The sequence below is a fragment of the Pristiophorus japonicus genome, chromosome 19 (assembly GCF_044704955.1).
Source record: "Pristiophorus japonicus isolate sPriJap1 chromosome 19, sPriJap1.hap1, whole genome shotgun sequence".
NCBI classification, from domain to species: domain Eukaryota; kingdom Metazoa; phylum Chordata; class Chondrichthyes; family Pristiophoridae; genus Pristiophorus; species Pristiophorus japonicus.
The window spans coordinates 81,112,054-81,127,846 of record NC_091995.1 but is presented as its reverse complement, the minus strand read 5'-3'; the positions used below and the strand labels follow the sequence as shown (position 1 = coordinate 81,127,846).

The 15,793-nt window shown below is 46.8% G+C and overlaps 1 protein-coding gene across 2 annotated transcripts in view; it reads left to right on the top strand.

The window, feature by feature from the left end:
• Positions 1–15,458, top strand: part of ankrd54 (ankyrin repeat domain 54) — a 28,400-nt gene extending 12,942 nt beyond the window's left edge. For both annotated transcript variants that reach the window (XM_070861691.1, XM_070861690.1), the window contains exons 4-8: positions 977–1,048; positions 4,407–4,454; positions 4,924–5,048; positions 12,588–12,695; positions 14,787–15,458. In XM_070861691.1, coding sequence (XP_070717792.1) covers positions 977–1,048; positions 4,407–4,454; positions 4,924–5,048; positions 12,588–12,695; positions 14,787–14,861 — 428 coding nt within the window. In that variant the 3' untranslated portion in view covers positions 14,862–15,458. The remainder of the gene's footprint in view (positions 1–976; positions 1,049–4,406; positions 4,455–4,923; positions 5,049–12,587; positions 12,696–14,786) is intronic.
• The last annotated feature ends 335 nt before the right edge of the window (positions 15,459–15,793 follow it).

The following is a 15,793-nucleotide window of genomic DNA, read 5'->3' as shown; positions in this document are numbered from 1 at the left end:
TAATCTCGTCCAAGGACCATTGTCCTTTGGAGGTTCCGTACTTTTGTTCGATCTTAATACAGGTTTTAGATAAGTTGAATTGTTACTCTATGTATTCTTTCAACTGTTCGAGAATTAAATCTAGCGAAACTGCAGGTGGTGCTTGCCCACCTTTAACAGTTGTAGGCAATTCTTTGCTCTTATCTCCTGCTGCCATAATTTCTTTACTGGGGTCTCGAGTCGTAAGCTTTCCAGCCGATCAATAAGTCGGTGATTAATTAACTAACACACCGCCGAAGTTTAGACGTTTATGGGACCTCGAGCCGACTACCAACCGGAGGGTTCGCAAACTGGAGGCTTTCGGAATCGCGTAGAAGGAGAGGCGAATTTAGACTTTTGACCGAGGACGTTTTAAAAAGAGGTGTCCTTACCTCAATATGTAGGTCCGATGTCCAAAATTCAGTTTCTTTCCTCAGCGATCCTGTTCGCAGCGCCAAAATTGTTAGATCTCTTAATTTCCAATGAAATAGGAACTTTGATGGTAGTTTTAACTTTTTAATCTTGGCAGAGAGCAACAAGCGGCTGGCTGATTGCCAGTTCCTTTGTCTTACCGAAACCACATGGTCAAAATGGCTGTATTTATACCGAGTTCAATTTACAGAAAAGAACTCGCCTTCTTTGACCTTATTGGCTCAATTAATAGTCTTTTAACGTTTTAATTGGCTTGCTACCCAAGGTCCGAAAATGTCAAGTTGATTGATGACTTAATGCAATGTGGCCTGTGTTTTTTCACAGCCTGTCTAAATGCAGCCTGGCTGCAGAGCTTGAATTCTCTATCAGTTATTTTAACGCCTGATATGTGCTATGCCGCCTAAAGTTAATCGGGGGTAAGAAGGTAACTGATCTAATGAGGAGTCATTGTTCATTTCCAGTTTAAAGATGCCGCCTTTTGGAACTGACTGAAACCTAACGGCCTCGCTTTCTCTTCCCGCTATAGTACAGTTGTTGTTGGATCACGGAGCAGACCCTAACCAGAGGGATGGACTGGGAAACACAGCATTGCACCTGGGTACGGTAGAGATCAGGAGATTGATAATTTCTGAAACTGGTAATGAGCTTGTGTTGTGAGTGGTTGGGGAGCCAATGATACTAACTAGCATTGCTAAGGATCTCCAGCTACTGCATTTTCTTTTTCTGCACATTCAGAATATTTTCCGGTTTAAAAAAAAATGTTCCTCTATTTTTATATGATTTATGTTGAAAATCGGATTTTAAATGTGCTTGGAAGTAGCTGGACTCTTAAATAGGGTACTGTTACTGTACAGGATGTTCAACAGTGCATCTTTCAGCCTGACTGCCAGTTACTAGCACTTAAATATTATTCCCACTTCGCAATTTGATTGGTGCCTAAATGTGTCATGTAGAGGTACGGCATGTAGTGGTCATGTGAGTGGACTAGTAATCCAGAGAACTCGAGTTCACATCACTCCACCGCAGTTTGAGAATATGAATTCAGTTTGTAAATTATCTGGAAATTAAAAAAAAAAATGGTATTGTCATTAAAAACCCAACTGGATTACTAGTCCAGACACTTGACCACTGTACTGCCGTACCCTACTTTAGGTCCTTTGGGGGAGGAAACCACAGTCCTTACCCAGTCTAGTCTATGGTGTTAGAACTGGAATCACATAATGTAGTTGACTCTGGACTGCTCTCTGAAGTTGCCCAGCAAGCCACTCAGTTGTATCAAAAACCACTACAAAGAGCAACAAAATAAAACTGGATGTACCACTCGGCTGTGACCTAGGCATCGAATCAGGACATGACCAATGTACACCCATTGGTGCCTCCCGAAACATCCCCATTCTCCATGATAGCGGAGCACAGCACCTGAATGCAAAAGACAAGGCTGAAGCATTTGCAACCGCCTTCAACTAGAAGTCCCCGAGTGGTTGGTCATTTTCGCCCTCCTTCTGAGGTCCTCACCTTCACAGATGCCAGTCTTCAGTCAATTCAGTTCACTCCTTGTGACATTAGGAAATGGCTGAGTGCACTGGACACAGCAAAGACAATATCCTGGCTTTATTGCTGAAGACCTGTGCTCCAGAACTAGTTGCACCCCTGCCCAAGTTGTTCCAGTACATATACAACACTGGCATCTACATGACAATCCTATCCACAAAAAGTTGGACAAATCCAGTACATTAACAACACTGGCCTCTATATGACAATGTGGAAAATTGCCCAGGTATGTCCTATCCGCAAAAAGTAGGACAAATTCAATCGGGACAATTACTGCCCTATAAGCCGGGTCTCCACGATCAGCAAAGTGATGAAAGGAGTTGTCAACAGTGCTATCGAGAGGTAGTTACTCACCAATATCCTGCTCACAAATGCTCAGTTTGGGTTCTGCCTGGACCACTTGGTTCCAGAACTCATTACAGCCTTGGTTCAAATGTGGAAACAAGAAACAAGACCTGAATTCCAGAGGTGAGATGAGAGTCGCTGCCCTGAACATCAAGGCAGCATTTGATGATGCAGTTTTACTACTACTCCTTGGTACCACAGTCAGTGGGAATCAGGAGAAAACTCTCCAGTGCCTGCCTGCCACACAATGGAAGATGATTGTGGTTGTTAGAAGCCAATCATCTCAGCCCTGCCCCAGCGCAGCATCCTAAGCCCAACTATCTTCAGCAGCTTCATTAATGACCTTCTCTCCATCATGTCAGAAGTGGAGCTGTTTGTTGTTTATTGTACTGCGTTCAGTTCCATTCGCAACTCCCCAGATAATGAAGCAGTCCATGACCAACTGCAGCAAGATCTGGACAACTACCAGGCTTGGGCTGATAAATGGCAAGTAACATTCGTGCCACACAAGTGCCAGGCATTGACCATCGCCAAACCCTTGACATTCAATGGCATAACTATTATTGAGTCCTTTACCATTAACATCTGGGGAGGGTGGGGTCACCATTGACCAAAGTTCAACTGGACCAGTTACATAAATGCCGTGGCTACTAGAGCAGCTCAAAGATTGGGTATTCTGCGGCAACTGGCTCACCTCCCGACTATCCAAAGCCCCTCTACCACCGACAGGGCACAAGTCTGGAGTGTCATCATCATCATCAGAGGAAATGCCTTGGAATTGAGGAGGACTTGCTTCCACTCCCAAACTGAGTTCTTTGATGGCTGAACAGTTCGATACGAGAGCCACAGATCCTGTTACAGGTGGGACAGACATTCGTCGCAGGAAGGAGTCGGTGCCTACGCTTGGCCTCTTCATGCTCTTTGCGTTGAGACTCGGAAGAGCTCAACGCCCTCCCGGATGCACTTTCTCCACCTCGGGCGATCTTCGGCCGGGGTCTTCCAGGTGTCAGTGGTGATGTCACACTTTATCAGGGAGGCTTTGAGGGTGTCCTTATAACGTTTCCGCTGTCCTCCTTTGGCTTGTTTACCATGAAGGAGCTCCGCATAAAGCATTTGCTTAGGGAGTCTCGTATCTGGCATGCGAACTATGTGGCCTGCCCAGCGAAGCTGATCGAGTGTGGTCAGTGCTTCGGTACTGGGGACGTTAGCCTGGTCGAGGACACTGATGTTGGTGCGACTGTTCTCTCAGGGGATTTGCAGGATCTTACGGAGACATCATTTGGTGATATATCTCCAGCGATTTGAGGTGCCTCCTATACATCGTCCATGCCTCAGATCCATATAGGAGGGCCTATAGACCATGAGCATGAGGGGTCTACAGGGTCTGGAGTGTAATGGAATACTGTCCACTTGCCTGGATGAATGCAGCTGCAACAACACTCAAGAAGCTCGACACTATCACGGATAAAGCATTCAGCACCTCATCCTCGAGCCAAACATCCACCACCTCCATCACTCAAGTTCTGTGACTGCAGTGTGTACTATCGGCAAATCTTCTTTGGCAGCGTCTCCTAGAGCTGCACCCTCCACCACCTAGAAGGACCACCAAGGGCAGCAGATGCATGGGAACACCATCACCTCCAAGTTCTCCTCCAAGTCACACACGATGCTGACTTGGACATATATTGCCATTCCTTCATTGTCGCTGGGTCAAAATACTGGAACTCCCTAAAGGCGCTGTGGGAGTACCTTCACCACACGGACTGTAACAGTTCAAGAAGAATCCCATCGTCGCCTACTCTGGGCAACTCGAGATAACAGCGACACCTACATCCAAAGAATGAATAAAACAGAATAATGTGGTACTGATTCTGAGCCATATGGACCAAGATGGTGTCAACAGGTTCCATCCCTAGTCTATGATGAGTTGACTAAATCATTAGTTGGGCAGTGGTTTGATTGACTTCCGCGTGTGTGGATTAGGGTGTTCCTGGCCCTTCACTTCTCTATGTTGTAAACGTTAACATTATTAAGCATCTGATTCTGTTCCTTATTCACAGCTGCCTGTACGAATCATGTACCTGTGATAACTACACTCTTAAGAGGAGGTGAGTATTCACTACTGTATTTTAATAGCTTATTATTACAGTGTGTGTTTGTGGGGAGGTTACAAATTGGTTTGATTCAGAAGGGTCTTTTCAAGATTTTGTAAATCTATCTTTCCATACTACAACACCATCCTTGGCTAAATGGACAAGCGGGCAACTCGCTCCCGGTCCTAGACCTCTGCCGCTCTAACTGGCACATTGGGCTGAATGGCCTCCTTCTGTGCCCTGACTCTGTGATACTCCGATTAATGAAGTCAAAGGTTGCTTCGTGGTGAGAATGATTCTCTTTGAAATGATAACTTGTGAGTCCATCGACTGGGGGCAGTAGGCAAATCCTTACCTCTGATGGCCTAACCGCCAGGGAGATTCCTACAATGTCACAGCAACAGGTTGTGTCAGGCCAGCTAGAAATTCTCGGCAATGGTAGTGCGACAAGGCTAACTAGAATCTTACTGTTTGTGCCCCTCAGGTGCCAGGGTGGATGCCCTTGACCGAGCAGGAAGGACTCCGCTGCACCTTGCCCGATCGAAACTGAACATCCTCCAGGATGGACATTCTCGGAGCCTGGAGGCTCTCCGGTCGGAGGTGAAGCAGGTGAGGCACAAAGCCAGCAGGGGTGCCTGCTCCAGGTTAAATACTCCATTTTCAAATCATTTAATGCTCTTGATTTTTTTTTTAACTAGTTAATTCCCGTGGTGTTGCACATGAGGGGCCAGACCAGAGGAAGTCTGGGAGAAATTGAACAAGACACAATTCAGCCCCATTCTAAAGTTTAAACTCTGTCCCTATTGTTGTATTTCAATCATGTATTGTTCATACCACAACATATCCTGTCCTTTTTCATCTCATACAACACCCCCCCCGCCCCCCACAATTTAGTTCCCATCTATCAATATCTTTGTTCCCTTTTCTCTCCTGTATCTCTCTCTCTCTCTCTCTCTCTCTCTCTCTCTCTCTCTCTCATATACACTGTCAAATAACCTCCACCTAATCACTCTCAACCCATCATCTCCCCTTCTCTGTCTGTCTGCCTCTCTTTCCCAATCCCTCTCAGTCACTGTCTGTCTCTCTCGATCATTCTCTGTCTCTGTATCTCTTTTTCAATCCCTCTCTGTCTGTCTCTGAATCATTCTCTGTCTCTTTCTGTCTCTCTCAATCCTTCTCAGTCTCGTGTCTGTCTCTCTTTCTCAATCCCTCTCTGTCTCGACCCCTCCCTATTCCAAGCCTTATTTTCTCTCTTTCTCCACCCCAAATTCCCCTTTGTTTCTTTCATTCTCTCAATTCCCACATCTTTCTCCTCCGCTGCGCTCTCATGGCCCCTCTCTGAGCTCCATCATCATCATAGGCAGTCCCTCGGAGTCAAAGATGACTTACTTCCACTTTATGAGTGAGTTCTGACTGAGGAGTCCAGTGAGGGACCTAAAAACTCTATCACAGGTGGGGCAGACAGTGGTTGAAGGAAAGGGCGGTCGGGGAGCCTGGGTTGAATCACGCTCCTTCCGCTGTCTATGCTTTGTTTCTGCTTGTTCTTGACGATGGGACTCGAGGTGCTCAGCGCCTTCCTGGATGCTCTCCCTCTACTTTGGGTGGCCATGGGCCAGGGATTCCCAGGAGTCAGTGGGGATGTTGCACTTTTCAAGGAGGCTTTGAGGGTGTCCATGAAGCATTTCCTCTTGCTGTGTCGAAGCTCCGTGGAGAGCGCTTGCTTTGGGAGACTCGTGTTGGGCATGCGGACAATGTGGCCCGCCCAACGGAGCTGATCGAGCACGGTCAGTGCTTCGATGCTGGGGATGTTGGCTTGAGCGAGAACACTGCCGTTGGAGCGTCTTTCCAGCCAGTGGATTTGCAGAATCTTGCGGAGGCAGCGCTTCTCCGGCTTTTTGAAGTGTCTCCTATATATGGTCCACGTCTCTGAGCCATATAGGAGGGCGGTATCACTACTGCCCTGTAGACCATGAGCTTGGTGCCGGATTTGAGGTCCTGGTCTTCAAACACTCTCTTCCTCAGGCAACCCAAGGCTGCGCTGGCCACTGAAGGCGGCCATGGACCTTGTCGTCGATGTCTGCTCTTGCTGACGGTAGGCTCCCGAGGTACTGAAAGTGATCCACGTTGTCCAAGGCCTCGTCGTGAATTTTGATAATCGGGGGGGCAGTGCTGTGTGATGGGATCAGGTTGGTAGAGAATCTTTGTCTAATGGACGTTTAGCATAAGGTCCATGCTCTCGGTGAAGGTGTTGACGATAGCTTGGAGTTTGGCCTCCGAGTGTACGCAGACGCAAGCATCATCTGCACACTGTAGTTCAATGACGGAGGATGGGACGACCTTGGATCTAGCCTGGAGGTGGCGGAAGTTGAACAGATACCCATCTGTTCCATAATTTATCTCCACTCCAGTGGGGAGCTTGCTAAGGGTGAGATGTAGCATTGCAGCAAAGAAGATCGAAGAGAGCATTGGTGCGATGACGCAGCCTTGCTTGACCCCAGTTTGTGGTGGATCCATTGGTCAGGATCACGGCTTGCATGTCACGGCATGCAGGCGGAGGATGGTGACAAACTTTTGGGAGCAACCGAAACAGAGGAGGACGTTCCATAATCCTCTCACTGTAAACACCTCTCCCTCCCCGTGTATCTCTAATCTCGCTCCAAGTTCTCTCTCTTTCCCCTCTTCCCAAACTACCATCTCTTTCTCTCACTCTTCCATCTCTTTTTGTGTGTATGTGTGTGTGTGTGTGTGTGTGTCTCTCTCTCGCTTTCCCTCCCCTCTCTTTGCCAAACCTCTGTTGTCTCTGTTTCTCTACCAACCTCCGTGTGTGCGACTCTTTCATTTTCTCAAATTGTCTCTCTATCCCCCATCTCGTGCTCATGCTTTGATTCTCCATCAACCCCCGCCCCCCATGTCAGTCTCCCTCTTTCTCACTCTCTCTCTCCTTTTCTTTCTTTCTCACTCTCATTTCCCACCCATCTAGGTCACTGTTTTGGATCGATAATAATAGATCCAGGTTCGGGATCTGGATAAATGTTAAATAAGAGACAAGACAAATTAAGTAAAGTATAAGATACCGTTTACTGAGAGAAAATAAACATTAATAATACAGTTTACGAAGAAAAGAGAAGTATGATAAGATGCAACAACGCTAACGGCCTTCAGCCCGTCGGGAACTCCACAGCGACGGCTGGTCTGGAGCATTGGGGGTCCCGGCACCGCTTGCGAATCACGGTCCAAGGTGAAGTTCAAAGAGCTACGGGACAGTGCTGTACCTTTATACTATCAAATAAACATACTATTGAACAAAACATGGGTGCATGTGGCTTATGGCCAACTCCTAATCTGTAAGCCCCCAGGTGCTTGTCCACAAAGCATGAGATCTCGAGCTGCGGACCATCTCATAACAAGCTGGTGTGCGTCCCAAGGTCGCTTTTTCTCTCTCTATATAGCAACAACAATCCACGAAGCATGGAGCAGAGACACACTGCAAGTGACTAAATATCATAATTAACCCTATGTGATTAACCCTATACAATACAATCCACCCTTGATATTTAGACATTCTAAGTAATATAATCAAGTTGAAGGCGTAATGCATCAATTACATGCATCAAGCAACGCCCGCAATCTACACCTAAGAATACACACAAGGAGTAATAACGCGACGAGTAAAACAACGATCAGTGTTAGCTTTTAGAAATTGAGCTAAACGAGTTAGGTCTGCAGTGGCAGGAAGGTTAGTAATTGTCTTGCTTCCGATCAGTGTTAGCTAACCGCAACCATATTTGGCCATCCCATGCTGTGTTTGAGGATGGAAGTAGCACAGTCACAGATAACGAGACACAGACTGGCCAGCACGAGTTGGTAAGTCGCCATTTTGGGCAGAATTCCTGTAGAGGAAGCATAGGTATGTTAATTCAGCCCCGTTTAGTCAATTTACCCTTGTCAACACAGAAAGGAATATCTTGACTAGTCAGGAGCACCCAATAAGTATTTCCTTCTCCTTTCGCTAAGATTTCCGCTGCTTGTAAGGGTTTCTGGGGGTACTGCACCCACACTTTTCCTCCTTCACAAACTGTGTCCCGAGTCTGATTTTCTTTTTCAATAGTAGGGACACTAACTTTGCCTAACATGTGGCTTATGGGAGTTCCCCCCCCCCCCGTAATGGTCGGTGATTCAGATTGCGCACTGCTTATGGTAAGACCTTTAACCACCCTTGCAATGTGTTAGTGGGAGTTAATATTTTAATCTGTTGCTTAAGTAGTCCATTCATGCGTTCTATTAATCCTGCAGCTTGTGGATAGTAAGGTGTGTGAAACATCCAATAGATCCCGTTGTCTACCGCCCACTGTTGCACTGTTTGATGTGTGAAGTGCGACCCATTATCGGACTGTACTTCTGTTGGCTCACCTTAGTATGTGATTAAATTCTCCAGTCCTTTTAATCGTACTTTGTTGATTCGCTTTAGTCACTGGATAAGCTATCAAAAGTCCAGAATAGGTACCAACAGCAGTGAGCAAATATTGGAACCGTTGTTGCAATGGTAAAGGTCCTACATAATCAACTTGCTATATTTGTGCTGGTTGAGTCCCTCTCTTAATATGGGCACTGGGTTGTCGTTGTAGGGGAAAATGCTACACCTTTTCCCTTCCTCTCCCCACTCTCACTCTTTCACCCCCCCCCCTCTCTTCCCTCCCTCTCCTCTCTTTTCCCCCCCCCCCGTCCCTCCCTCTCCTCTGCCCCCCTCTCCTCTCCCTCCCCCTCCCCTCCCTCCCCTCTCCTCTCCCCCCACTCCCTCCCTCTCCTCTCCTCCCCCTCTCTCCTCTCCCACTCCCAAGTATTTGCCAGTTATTTTCATGCCAGTTTCGCATCCAGCTCGCCATGCCATTGGCTACCGCCCATGAGTCAGTACTTGTTGCTGTTCCTCTTCTAACGCAAGGACTACAGCTGTTAGTTCTGCTAGCTGGCTGGAGCCTCCCACACCCTCATCATGCACAATTGTCTGGGTTTTTGGATTGAAGGCAGCGGCTCGCCATCACCGAAGGCCGTTTCGCCAGACCGCTGAGCCATCTATGAACCAGGCATGGCTACGTTCTTCAGGTGTTAACTGTTCAAAAGACACGCCCCAGGAGATCGGTGACTCTTTGTTTAAACTGACAGACGACTGCGTAAGTTCACTCTCAGCTGTTTGTGGGTATTCAGCCACATGCTCTTGTAATCGGGTGATTCCTTCTTTTCCTTTACTTGCTCTGTCTGTGATATACCATTTCCAGCGCACTATGGAGCTTTGCTGCGCTCGCCCGACCTTGTGTGTCTCATTGGCCAGGTCGATTACTGCATACCACTCTGCACCTTCTTCAGACAGCCACTCTGTTATAGGTACTACATCTGGGACTGTGGTTGCCTGGGGAGGGGCAAATTTGTTCAGTTGTCAGTAGTCCAGTCATCCTCCAACTTTCGTCGGGTTTCTGCACAGGCCAAACAGGGCTATTGTAGGGGGACACCGCATGTCTAATGATACCCGCCCCAAGAGCCCTTGTATGGTTTCCCCTGTAAGGTTCACACTTTCTGAAGACTTCCCATATACAGGACAACACTACAAAGGATTAAAAAAACCTTCACTCTGTTTGAAAACTTGGGTGCAGCTAAAACAAACGGGCAGCTCCACCACCTTTCCAAACAGGCTTTCAGACACATGTAAAATTCATTCCGCAGTCAAAAAATCACACAAGTACTTTCATTCACAGACATTCACAAAGTCTTTCTTCATTCAACAAAGCTTATTATGGTTACTCCCCTGCCAGGTAAGTAATCGAAATGTGTGGCCTCCGATCCTCGGGAGCTTGGGTTGATGTGGTTCTAACAGGGAGTGCTCCCGGATCCCGGCCACACCTCTAGTTGAGGGGATCTTCTACATCCTCTAACTGTCCTAACAATAGGCAGGCGTGCCCCACCCGCTGCCCTTGGGCTGGTTCCAATAATGCGAGTAGCGCACCCCTCATCATAGGAGGGCCACTCTTCATCAGCCTGCTCCGCATTCCTGCCGTAAAGAGCTCCTGATCTGGCCCCCCATATTGTTGGTGATATATTCCTCCCTGTGTTGCCATGTTGCGCAACTGTATCGCACCCTCCGCCATAGTATTTCAAGATTTTACCTCCCCTTCCCAATCAACGGCAGAGGGATATTTTTGCCGGACCCCTATAGTAACCATGTCCCATAGTGAACTTGTACCCTGGACTTTCCGTAGCACTGCTGTGATATGGTGGTCTGTAATCATAGTCCCCATTTTTGATAACTCTTCGGAGTTAAGTATTACACCTGATGCTCCCTGGTCCCAAATCCGGGTTAGCCATTCTGACAATGATTCCCCGGGTTTTTGACGAAATCGGGACCCTACTTCTTGTAACTCACTAGTGGTGAAGTCACGCACCCCTCTAGTGGTTACCGGCTGTTCCCCATCTTGCTGTTTCGTCTTATTTGTCATAAGGGGTCTAGCTTCTGTGCTCGGATTGTATGGGGGAGGGCCTTTAATTTCCTCCCATTTCCCCCCCCCCCCCCCCCCTCCATTTTTTTCCAGCTTGTATACATTCCCCACATGATTTTGCATTGGCTTTTAAACACCCACTGGGGTCTGATTGAGCAAGTCCAAACCACATGAAGCAGCAAATCAGTGCAGTACAAATGATATATTTCAAATCCATCTGTAATTTTCATGGTCTGGCTTTTTTATTTTGTACTGTCGCCAGACGGCATATTAAAGTTTCTGATTGTTCATTGACCTTGTCCACCCGCTCTTGTGCACTGCGGACCGCTTCAATCAGGGTCGAGTTTTGACTTTCCAAAACCTTCCAAAATTCCAAAATCCATCCCATTTGTGGGAGACTATTTTTCTCCTGTAGGAAGCCTGCTTCCTCCAGGAGAGACAGTACCGCGTGGGGTACTGTCCAATAACGGCGTAATGTTGCGGGGGTCCAAATCGGGCGAGCACCTTGGCAAGAGAGCCAAAACCCTCATCCCTTGTGCCTCACCCTGGTATTCTATACTTCTCTCCCGCAGGAGGAGACTGCTTCTTGTCTTTTCTCTTAAACATTTTACCAGATCCTGTTCGTGACGCCAAAATGTTTTGGATCAATAATAATAGAAACGAGTTCGGGATCTGGATGAATGTTAAATAAGAGACAAGACAAATGAAGTAAAGTATAAGATACCGTTTACTGAGAGAAAATAAACATTAATAATACTTCTCTTTTCTTCGTAAAATGTATGATAAGATGCAACAACGCTCACGGCCTTCCGCCCGTCGGGAACTCCGCAGCGACGGCTGGTCTGGAGCATTGGGGGTCCCGGCACCGCTCGCGAATCACGGTCCAAGGTGAAGTTCAAAGCTAGGGGACAGTGCTGTACCTTTATACTACCAAATAAACATACTATTGAACTAAACATGGGTGCATGTGGCTTATGGCCAACTCCTAATCTGTAAGGCCCCAGGTGCTTGTCCACAAAGCATGAGATCTCGAGCCGCGGACCATCTCATAACAAGCTGGTGTGCGTCCCAAGGTCACTTTTTCTCTCTATATAGCAACAACAATCCACAAAGCATGGAGCAGAGACATACTGCGAGTGACTAAATATCATAATTAACCCTATGTGATTAACCCTATGCAATACAGTCACTCTGTTTGAGATAGCACCATAACTGAGCCCAGAGAGAAAGCAGGAATGGGGTACTGATATGCATGATCAGCCATGATTATATTGAATGGTGGTGCAGGCTCGAAGGGCTGAATGGCCTACTCCGACACCTATTTTCTATGTTTCTAACCCTAATCACATACACAGGATAGAAATGAAGAACAGGATTCTAGCTAATTTTACCTGGGAATTTCTTATTTTCATTTCCCATACTGCCTGGCACATTTACCAACTAAGCTGTGTGTAGGGGGTTCCGAGTTCTGTATGTACAGTAATTAACGAGTCAAAAAAATCATACCCATCTTGTGCCTTGTGTCAGATGGGAGTGTTTCAACAATAACTGGATGTTCGCTGCTTTAATGCTGCATCCTGCTGTGGGCCACAGTCACTCAAGTGCTACATTTTCAGTATTGGGAGTCTAAATGTGTTAAAATATTACTTTTACTTTTCTTCAGATCATTCAGATGCTGCGTGAGTACTTAGAAAGACTGGGTAACCATCAAGAAACTGAGCAGTTGGATGATCTTTGTACAAAACTTCAGATGACTAGCACGAAAGAACAGGTAGGGCCCGAAATTATTTTTCTGAAAGGCAGGCAACGATTAGTAAGGACAGTCTGACTGAAAACAGATGGATTTTAGTTCTTATTGAGAAGACTAGGTGTCAGGCCAGTTCCCATAGCACTGATTTCAATACATGCGGATGTAAGGGGAAGCGTGTGTAGGATGGCTAAGGAGGAGGGGTGAGGTAGTATTTTGTTGAGTGGCCACCTCTAGCCTTTTGAGGTCATGTTGGCCAGATGGATTCCCCGCTCAGGCCTGAGTTAGAATTACAGTCGGGTCTCAATGATGTCACCGGGCCGCAACATTCCTATGTAAAGAAGGACCCTGTTGGCTCCGGGCGCTTGTCCTTGCTGCCTGCTCAGGAGAGCAGGTTAAAATTGCAGATGTTGCAATCATGGCAGCTTTTGGACAGGTAAGAGACAGGGCGATTTTAACTGCCCATCCGCCGAGTTTCTACTGAGCGAGTAGGGTTAAAATCGCCGCCATCCAGTTGGAGCGGCCTGTGCGTTACCTTGCAGATTATTCCACGGCCCCGCACGCAGGAAGCTTAGAAGGAACATTGGTCCGCAGGTTAAGGTTTTGAACACCAGGGGGCCTAAATTGCACCTTTTCTTAAGGCCTGTTACCACTGCAAATCGGCAGCCATGGCTGCGGAGTGGAATGGCCGCTGATAGCCCAATTGCCCTCCTGAGTTTTCCCGGTGGTGCCCCGATCTCCGTCGCCCAACCCCCCCCCCCCCCCCCACCGCTGCCGATCCGAAGTATGCGCGTCATCACCGTGCGCACCTTGGATCTAACGCCCCCGACAGCGACATTCCCCTCCGAAAATCTTCGGCCCGCCCGGCGATCCAGTGAGGCTGTGGCCTTCTACAGCAGCGCTGCGGCTCCCCTTAAAGGGGAGAGCCTACTGCCACTCCCGCCATGTTTATTTTTAGGTCGGCCCAACAAATATGCCCTCGAGTTCGGCTGGCAGCCTGGCACCCCCTCTTGGGTGACCGACTTCCAGATTAAAACAAAAAAAAAACCCAAAGCGCAATTTTGTGAAAAGAGACAAGCTGAAGCGCAGCTGCGGTAAGAAAACATCGAAACGGGGCGGGAGCGTGTTGAGCAGGGGGCAGTTTATACCCCCAGCTCGCTGACAATGACTTCTAACTCTGGACCATTACCAAACAGCAAGCCATTATTTCCCAAACTGTGACTGATCTCATCTCTTTTGGAGATATTCCCAGCTGACTGCCTCCAACTTCACAGTTCCCTAACCCAGGAGTTTCTAACCCCTCTTCCTTCCCCAAATAGAACCATCTTGGTAGACCCGATTTGTTTCAGCTTGCAAGAATAGTGTTCTGAAGTAAGGGTCTGCGCCCAACACGTAAACTTGCCTGGTTCCTCCACAGATGCTGACTGACTTGCTGTTTGTTACCAGAATCTTTCTGATTTTGTTTAAATTTTCAGCACTCTGCAGTGCTTTGCTGTTAAAAGACTTGCATTTATATAGCGCCTTTCACGACCTCAGGACTTTCCAAAGTGCTTTATAGCCAGTGAAGTACTTTTGAAGTATGGTCACTGTTGTACTGTAGGAAACGCGGCTGCAAATCTGTGCACAGCAAGCTCCCACAAACAGCAATGTGTGATAATAACCAGATAATCTGTTTTAGTGATGTTGGTTGAGGGATAAATATTGGCCAGGACACCGGAAATAACTCTCCTACTCCTTCAAAATAGTGTCATTGGATCTTTTACGTCCAACTGAGAGAGCAGATGGGGTCTCATTCAAAATATGGTACCTCTGGCAGTGCAGCACTCCCTCAGTACTGCACTGGGAGTGTTGGCCTAGACTTTTGTGTTCGAGGCCTGGAGTGGGACTTGAACCCACAACCTTCTGATCCAGAGACAAGGGGTTACCCACTGAGCCACTGCTGAAACTATTGATGTAAAAGTTTCAGGTAGTTCTAAATGATGGCTTCTCCCCAAAACAGTGAACTTCTCTTTCTCCTTCACACGCTGTGTATTTGCAGAATTTTGTGGTTTTATGTCTGAATGACTTGCTTTGTAATTTGCTAATGTCTGACTGCTCCCCCTGTTCCCCTCGCAGGTCGATGAAGTTGCAGATCTGCTTTCCAGCTTCACAACACTCAGCTTACAAATACACAATCTGGGTAACAGGTAGCTGGCCACAGTCCTACCACTGCCACTGACAGAATTCAACAGGAATCGATGTAAAAACTAATCCATGTTTGTGAAAGCAATGTAAGAATGCCTGATTTTTATAGAGCTGCATTGGTGACCATTTTATCTTCTCCAACCGCTTGTGATCTTTTGTTTTGGAAACTTAACAGAATTCAAATGTTTTATTGCAATAAAACTATCGATGAAATCTTTATGGAAGCAAGCTTTGAATCCCAGCACCACAATGCAGCAAGTGTTGGCTGTGGTGAGAATTTTATTCATGTGTAACAATGTGGACTAGCCTCAACAAAACTAGCAGCCTTCGTGGCCAAGTATGACCCCTTCTATGCAGTGAAGAAATTTATCATGACTGTATTAAAGCAGAAGGAACTGTTTGTTTCCAAGCGTTCTTATTTTATTGCCGGTGGCAGTGGTTTGACTAACAAACCAACAACCTTTGAATTTAACTTTCAGAATCGGTCTGCTCCCCCTACTTGTGACATGTGCAGTGATCAATCACAGGAATGTTAAACGTCGTGATGGTAAATAGGTTTTCGATGTACTATTTTAGTGTATGAAATAAAGTGCAAGAAACTGAGTTACATAGTTTTGGTGAAACTGATTGTAACAGACCCTTTAATCTCGGGTTTATTTCGTTTTTTTTAAAAGGAACAGCTACTGTACTGAACAGCATGAGGAATTAAATGAGCAAAGTAAGTACTGGCAGCCAGTGAGCTGGAGGCAGGACGGGACTTTAAATCTCAAAGTCTATTTACTGAGCAAACAACGAACAGAAGATACCTGGATGCTATAAATCTGAAATAAACCCAGAAACTGCTGGGACTTAGCAGGTCAGGCAGCACTGTGGCAAGTGAGAAACAGAGGTAATGTTTCAGGTCGATGAGGTCAAACAACAGTTTATTTACTGAGCAA